Source organism: Oncorhynchus clarkii, chromosome 16, assembly GCF_045791955.1.
Source record: "Oncorhynchus clarkii lewisi isolate Uvic-CL-2024 chromosome 16, UVic_Ocla_1.0, whole genome shotgun sequence".
In the NCBI taxonomy this organism is placed as follows: Eukaryota; Metazoa; Chordata; class Actinopteri; order Salmoniformes; family Salmonidae; genus Oncorhynchus; species Oncorhynchus clarkii.
Genome location: NC_092162.1, coordinates 40,691,943 through 40,700,451, shown reverse-complemented (window position 1 = coordinate 40,700,451; position 8,509 = coordinate 40,691,943). Strand labels below are relative to the sequence as shown.

Below are 8,509 nucleotides of genomic sequence, written 5' to 3'. Positions count from 1 at the left end.
CTCTCTCCATAGAAAAGCAGAAGACATTCCTGTTCTCCCCATCATACCAGCCAACTAGGCATGACACAAGACCCCTGAGATGGATGTAGTTGTTTGGGACCATGACTATGACGGGAGCGAATCAAACCCGGGATGTCTTGATGACAATTCAGATTATTGTGTGTCCTCTGATGATGAGTCAGATGAACTGGACTCGATCATCTCGTAATACATTTTCTGTTTTTGAGGATATAACATAAGCCTGGTCCTGTTTATGTTTGTGCTGTATAGATAACTCCTATGGTTGTTGCCATGCCACATTTGGTATGACAATGACTATAGGAGTTGGCAAGACAACACAAACGGATCTGGGACCAGGCTAATAGCTTTGTGTTCTTTTGTGCTGGGGATTGCCTGCATGCAGCTCATGATAGTGTTAGGAGTGATGGGGGGTTGTATGTGGAGAACTAGAATGAATCTGAATATCTTCTTTATATGTCAAATAAAAGGCATCTCTCTTCGGTGGGTTGATACTAAAAAACAAATTATAATTATAATAATTCTTTACCACACAGGCTAGACTCGCGTGCGAAAAGGAAAAGAGTTCCAGCCGAGTCTCCCCATAGCTCCAGCAGAGGCAAGGCTACACCGAACAGTGCAGTTGCAGCATGTATGGAAGACAGAAAAGGACATTGATGTGGTTCCCAAACAATTGAGGTTCTTTCAGCCAGGCAGCCTGGGGTGCAGCTGGACCCTAGCATCACTTACACCCCACTGGACTTATTCAAGCTGTTCTTCAGTGAACAGACCATGAGGGTCCTGTGTGAAAACGCCAACAAACAAGCAGCGATAAACATAGCGAGAGGGAGAAAATATGCCTGGACGGACTGTCACCTTAGTTCCTTTATTATGTCTTTGTGTTAGTTTGGTCAGGGCGTGAGTTGGGGTGGGTAGTCTCTTCTTTTTTCTATGTAGTATTTATGTGTTTGGCCTGGTATGGTTCTCAATCGGAGGCAGGTGTCGTTCGTTGATTCTCAGAGACATACTTAGGTAGCCTGTTTTCCCCATTTGAGTTGTGGGTGATTTGTTTTCTGTCTCTGTGTCTTCACCAGACAGAACTGTTTTGTTTTCGTTTGTTCTCCTTGTTATTTTGTGTTCAGTGTTAATAAACATCAACATGGACACTTACCACGCTGCATATTGGTCCGATCCTTCATACTCCTCGTCAGAGGAAGACGACTCTCGTTACACGGGCATTACTTTTCCAGAGATGTATAAACTCATAGGGCTTCTGTTCTACATGTCCATGGTCAAGTTGAAACGGATGAGAGACTACTGGAAAGTGAACAGCATTTTCTCCCTCTTCCTTTTGATTGATTGATAAATATTTAATTGATATCAGCAGATTCATTAAATGAAAGATGTACAGCATTGATTGTTCCTTCATATGGGTGTGTGAACTGCTCCTATTGTTAAACCAATATCAATGAATTGGAAATGGAAATGGTGACCACTCAGAGAAATACATTGATATTATTACTAACGGTTCCAAACTGAATATCCCTCATGCTTAGACTGACACCTAGAGGCCATGGGATGCTCTGTAAATGATGGTTGATAAAACCACAGAAGCCATAATGAGCTCAGGGGTGATTAGCTTTTGCCCTGATAGATTTGAGAGGATGGATGCATCGGCGGAAATGGAGTCCCTAGAGAAAGCAAGAACAAGGTTCAGGAGTACTGCAGTATTATCATAAGTAGACGTATACTTGGAAAACAGGAGGAATGGAGGGAGAAAGAGGGAGAGGAGGTCTAAGAGAAAGAGGAAGAAGAGGGTGAGTTTGAGTCGGATAGAAATGGTGGGAAAAAGGGAGATGGGTTGTTAAAGACGAATGGTAGAAAGTGTAAGCAGAGGGAGCTGAAGACAGGAGGAGAAATGGAAGTGAATGAGGGTGAAGTATCAGAGGTGGTAGGTGTGGTGAAGTTATTGGAGTCTATGACAGTAGGAGTGAAGTTTATGGAAAAAGTGGACTCTTGTCCTTTGGCTGATCCATTTGTGGTTTCACGGTGGGTGAAAAAAGAGTTGGGTAATGTGGAATTGGTGAGGGTAACCAGAAGTGGTCTATTGATAATTGTTTGTGTTTCTGTTGGTCAGAGGGAGAACGCGCTCGGAATAAAACAAATGGGAGCAAGAAAAGTTAATTGTTTCGCTCCCAAGAAAAGGGCACCAATGAAAAAAGTCATAACTGGGGTAGCAGTAAATATAAAAGTTGACCAGCTAAGGGGAAGGATCCAAGTGTATTTGATGTTCGATGCGACGCAGACAGGGTGGCGAGAGTGGGGAAATAATTATTGTCTGTTCTATAGAGTTTTGAAGATGAGTCTTTGCCCGACAAAGTGAAGTTAGGATATATAAATTATCCTGTACGAGATTATGTGCTGAATGCCTTGAGAGACTAGTCAAGGAGCATATCACCTCCACCCTACCTGACACACTAGACCCACTCCAATTTGCTTACTGCCCCAATAGGTTCACTGACGATGCAATCGCCATCACACTGCACACTGCCCTATCCCATCTGGACAAGAGGAATACCTATGTAAGAATGCTGTGCATTGACTACAGCTCTGCATTTACAGCTCTGCATCTGTACCCTCTAAACTTGTCATTAAGCTCGAGACCCTGGGTCTCGACCCCACCCTGTGCAACTGGGTCCTGGACTTTCTGATGAGCCGCCCCCAGGTGGTGAAGGTAGGAAACATCTCCACCTCGCTGATCCTCAACACTGGGGCTCCCTGTTCTCCTACTCCCTGTTCAACCATGACTGCGTGGCCATGCACGCTTCCAACTCAATCATCAAGTTTGCAGACAACACTACAGTGGTACGCTTGATTACCAACAACAACGAGACGGCCTACAGAAAGGAGGTGAAGGCCCTCGGAGTGTGGCGTCTCACTCAACGTCAAAAAAACAAAGGAGATGATCGTGGACTTCAGGAAACAGCAGAGGGAGCACCCTCCCATCCACATCGACTGAACAGTAGTGGAGAAGGTGAAAAGTTTTAAGTTCCTCGGCGTACACATCACGGACAAACTGAAATGGTCCACCCCCACAGACAGCGTGGTGAAGGAGGCACTTCAGGAGGCTGAAGAAATTTGGCTTGTCACCGAAAACACTCACAAACTTTTACAGATGCACAATCGAGAGCATCCTGTCAGGCTGTATCACCGCCTGGTACAGCAACTGTTCCGCCCACAACCGCAAGGCTCTCCAGAGGGTAGTGCGGTCTGCAGAACGCATCACCGAGGGCAAGCTACCTGCCCTCCAGGACACCTACATTACCTGATGTCACAGGAAGGCCAAAAATATCATCAAGGACAACAACCACCCAAGCCACTGCCTGTTCACCCCGCTATCATCCAGAAAGCAGGGTCAGTACAGGTGCATATAAGCTGGGACCAAGAGACTGAAAAACAGCTTCTATCTCAAGGCCATCAGACTGTTAAACAGCCATCACTAACATAGAGAGGCTGCTGTCAACATACAGACTCAAATCTCTTGCCACTATAATAAATGGACTTAATAAAGGTATCACTAGTCACCTTCAATAACGCCACTTTAAAAATATTTACATATCCTACATTACTCATCTCATATGTACAGTATATACTGTTCTATGCCATCTACAGCATCTTGCCTATGCTGCACAGCCATCGCTTATCCATATATTTATATGTACATATTCTTATTCATCCCTTACATTTGTGTGTATAAGTTAGATGTTGTGAATTTGTTACATTACTTGTTAGATATTACTGCATTGTCGGAACTAGAAGCACAAGCATTTTTCTACCCTCCATGAACATCTGCTAACCATGTGTATGTAACCAATAAAATTTGATTTGATTTTAGGGTGGTGTTATTTGTATTTTATATCATTTTGAGATTAGTGAGTGTAGCGTTAGAAGGGTATTTATTTAGTACATTTGTATTTTTCAAGCAAAGTATAAGGGAGTTGTACTGCAGTCCAGTAGGTGGCGGTAATGCAACAAATTGGATGCCAACTGCCGTTGAACCTCATAGAAGAAGAAGAAGCTTTTGCCCTTGTCTTGTAACTTTGAAACCGTACTCTGAACATGCGATGTATGGAAAAATTACAAAATAGTAACTTGTTCCCCCTCCCACCATTCTCCATTAGTCATTAAACGTCACGTGTACCATAATGAAAACAATTACACGTATTTATTGTCGTTGCTTGCCAATTGCCAAGATATTAATCAAATGATCTACTCATTCAAATCAATGTATACTTTTGGAGAAATGTCTGAAATGCAGAAACGCAACGCTCATAGAGTTCATTGTCTAGAGAGGGCTGATGTCACGGTGTACCATACCAATCCCCTCATTCATTAGACCGCCATCAGCCATTCTCGTTCCAAGTGGCAACATGGTAGACGTGGATATCATCGTGAACAAGTTTGTGGCACTTTGGAGGATACCGTTTGTCCGTCTTAAATTGCCGTGGACTTTCTTGGTTCTTTCCATGGTGGGATCCCTTGTCAAGTCGACACAGCTCGTCCCGGAGACATATTTTAGCAACAGCAGAAATGTTCTCAATATGTAAGTAGAGTCAGCTAACGCTACCGGTTAGCAAACTATAGAAAGAAAGCTCGCTAGCTAGGTAACGTTAGCTTGCGAAGTGTCAAACCCTTGCGAGCACAGCCACGACTAGGGCCAAACGCCAGTGTTATTCAGTTAAACAGGCGAGTTAGCTAACTATATCCCCAGTTCGTATTTTCGTATTTATTTAACGTTACAATACAAGGAGGAGCAACATAGAGGTTAGCTAACTACAACCACTTACCAAATTCCTCTTACCCCATTCATAAACACTAACGTTAAATACTTTTAGCGATAGCTATAGTATAGTATCTACTGACATGGGGAATTTTGTTAATAGTCCCGATGCCTACACTTAACATTAACAGTAACTGGCTTTTTTATTTGAAGGGGCATATCAACACAGGTTTAGAAAGCAATGATTATTGGAGTTTACACGGAGCCAAATGTGTGCGAATGTAATGGGTGAAAACCCTACATACGGCTAGACACTTGTCAGCAAGCAAGTTTGCCTGTGTAGTCTGATTATCAACGGTCTGTGCTACTTCTTACATGACCACTTCCTATATCTCTTTCAGGTATTTTGTCAAAGTGTCCTGGGGCTGGACTTTATTGCTGTTGACCCCATTCATCTTCCTCATATACTACAAAGACAGCTTGACCTTTGCCCTCCGGCGAATGAGCTCATTGGTGGTGGCCACAGCCATTTGGTACACCTTCACCGAGACCTTCTTCTACATTGAAGATGCCACAGGTACATGCCACAGGGATCAAGTCCCTCATAAAGAATTCACCACAAAGTGGAGATGCAGGAATGCTGGGGGTCAATGGGACGGCTATGACATCTCAGGACACTCGTTCATTCTCTCGTACTCTGCACTTATCATTGCTGAAGAAATGGCACCTATGGCTACCATGGAGAGGAATCGGAACATTGTTCTTGATCTGTTATATGTGTCCCTTAATGGAATAGTATTCATCTGGATATGGATGTTTATGTGTACCTCTGTGTATTTTCATAATTTCTGGCAGAACGGTCTCGGGACTGTTTTTGGAATTCTGGCATGGTTTGTCACGTATCGGGTATGGTATCCAAAGCCCTTATCGCCTGGTCTTCCACTTAAGCCCACAAAACAAAGTTGACTCGCTTAAAATCAGCACTACTTAGTACTGGGCTAAACATCCTACTCTCGCACTCCTGTGTGGCTCTGCAACGTTTGGCACCTTCAAAACATTACATTTAAAAACATTGACATTCTTCTGAGGGTCAGTTTTGACCGTTGTTGCTATTTAAAGTTGTCTTTCCTTCAGAAGGGTAATTTTGGACAGGGGTCCGGGGTTGGTTTGCATGCAGTCCCTACTCCCTATGTGGCCGTAGGCAGCTGGTGTTCTTAAAATAACTCTGAAGTAATCTGAGATCATTGCAGTGCATGGCGTTGACGTCTCGGTCCAGGCCTATCAGCTAGCTAGTCTTCTCCAGAGTTGGGGTCCATACCATTACTTCCTGAATTGAAAAAGGAATTCACCCAAACCTGAAGAAAATAATAATTATTCACCCCACTCTGGTGGTCACGGGTGTAATTTTTTGTTTTACGATTTTGGCTTCAAATGTTTTATTTGTGTGGAAATATTTATTGTAGAGAAATGTATAAAGTATCTTAATTTGTTTATCAATGGCAAATGTAGTGAACACTACATTTACAACGAGATGCTATAAGGCTGATCTGTAAGGTATTTTGAAGGTAAGGTATTGTGGTTTGCCTACAAAATTATTGTAACACACAACCCTCCAAATAAAAATGAGATCAGTTCTGGAGCTAGTTGTACAGATTGGCAGATGTCTCAAATGTCCAGCAGCTCTCAATCAGCATTGCTTTATTCATAAGGCCGAAATACAGTCAGCCAAAATTGTAGCCTAGCTATTTAATTTTGTTATACAAATCATTAAGGACAACACACAATTCTTTCCAGAACCAAAGGATTCTAATCATATCAATGCTACTACTAGCTATAGGTGCATTTGTTTATTCTCAGCACTACCTAGGGACATTGAATATTGAGTATGATGTACAAGTACATTTATTGCGAATTTAATTGTATTTTAAGTAGATTGCATGACTGTGCACTCAAATAAACTTCTTAACAATGAGGATATTGTCTGTTTTGTTTGTGAAAAAAAAGATGATAAAATAATAGAGAAAATACATTACATTCAATTTAAGTGTTGAAATAAGTTTATATTCTCCAATTTCTATTTTTCAATTTCATAATACATTTTTTTGTTGATGGCAACTGAAGAAATTAAGGCTTATGAACAAACACAGTGCACTCTAAATAAATGCATGTTTATAAAAATAAGAAATACTATTGTGTAATATGCCCACAAATAATGACTAAGAGTACTCAACTTGATGAATTCATTGTCTCGAGAGTTCTGTGAGCCATATGAATTACAGACCTTATTTGCAGGGATTCATTTTTCAGTTGTAAGAAGTAGATCATTATCGGTGACAATGGTGCTTGTTCTAATGAAACATATACACGCCTTGACAATGATAGGCTGGTTATGGAAAAGTGATTTCTCAATTGGTCTCTGACATTTCACCCAGACAGTGTTACAGTTTATGTATCAGTGAAAGTCCCAGGAGAAGCCACAATAGTGCAAGAAGAAAAAACAAAATGAAGTGGATTGTAGACACTTGTGTTAAACTACTGTATGGCTAATAATGAAAGACTATGTATAAGTTGAGTACTAGGCAAACTGTCAAATGTGTTACCTTGCTTACTTCCAACTTTAAAAACAGCTTCAACTTAAAATATTCAGACCTGTGCCATTTTGTTATTGTTCTTATACAGGGGACTGCTGGAGTCAAATGTTCTTTCCATTATATAGATCTCCAAAGCTCAACATATTGTGAATCATTTTGTTTTTACAGTTCTTCTGCACAGATTTTTTTTTTGGTCACCAACAAACACAAACGTGATGATGAACTGTAACTTCTCAACTTCCAGTTTTCAGACAAACTTGTAGGTCTAGTTTCCCAGACAAAGAATAAACCTAAACCTTGTCCTAAACTAAACAGTTATTTCAATGAAGATTCTCCATTGAGTATGCTATTTAGTACGGGACTAGGCTTTATCTGTGTCTATGAAACCGGCCCCAAGTGTGTCTTGACAAGGAGAAGCAATAAAAGTGAAACCATTAGGTAGGGCCAAGTCCAAAAATTGCACCCTATTCCTTACCTAGTGCACTAGTTTTGACCAGAGCCATATGGGCCCTTGTCGCATGAGTGCACTACATAGGGAACAGGGTGCAATTTAGGACATATCCCACACAGCTGACACATTGCTAATGAAACATTGGTCATTGTCTTTGGTTCAGAATCCTCTTCCAACGCCACATCTCAGTAGTAATCAGCCATGCAGTCTGTTAACAACCATCTGCACAGTTACTCTGTTCACTCAAAGTGAATGAATCTCAAGTCTTTTCTCTTCCTCAAAACGCCTTGAAAAGAAAAAGTATATTTCTCAGTTGTTTCCCATGCCTTGACAAGGAGTGGATGGATGTTTAAGCAATTGAAATAGAGTTGAAGATCCAAGATTCCTCAGCTCTTCTTGTTTAATGCTCTCCTGTCTCCTCGATTCCCTCTGACATTTTGAAAAGGAGGGAGGGAGAGGACGTGAGGAAAGACTTTTGAGAAAGAGATTCTGGTTCTGTTGAAAAACAGAACTGGAGCTTCCTGCATTGCATCTTGTCCTGTGTTTCTTTTTTACCCCGACCTCATTTAAATATAAATAAATCCTTGTAATCATACAATGCAAACCCTGCTAACGTTCCACATTCGTCTGTGTACATGCTAGCACTCCTGAATAGAGGGGAACATTGTATAGTTCAGTCAGACTCCAGAG

At 41.5% G+C, this 8,509-nt stretch overlaps 1 protein-coding gene across 1 annotated transcript; it reads left to right on the top strand.

Annotated features, from left to right (window-relative positions):
• Window positions 1–4,285: 4,285 nt before the first annotated feature.
• On the top strand, window positions 4,286–6,749 carry LOC139368463 (acyl-coenzyme A diphosphatase FITM2-like). Its single transcript, XM_071107379.1, has 2 exons — window positions 4,286–4,600; window positions 5,179–6,749. Exons 1-2 carry the CDS (start codon window positions 4,356–4,358, stop codon window positions 5,741–5,743), a joined length of 810 nt encoding a protein of 269 aa, XP_070963480.1. The 5' UTR covers window positions 4,286–4,355; the 3' UTR covers window positions 5,744–6,749.
• The last annotated feature ends 1,760 nt before the right edge of the window (window positions 6,750–8,509 follow it).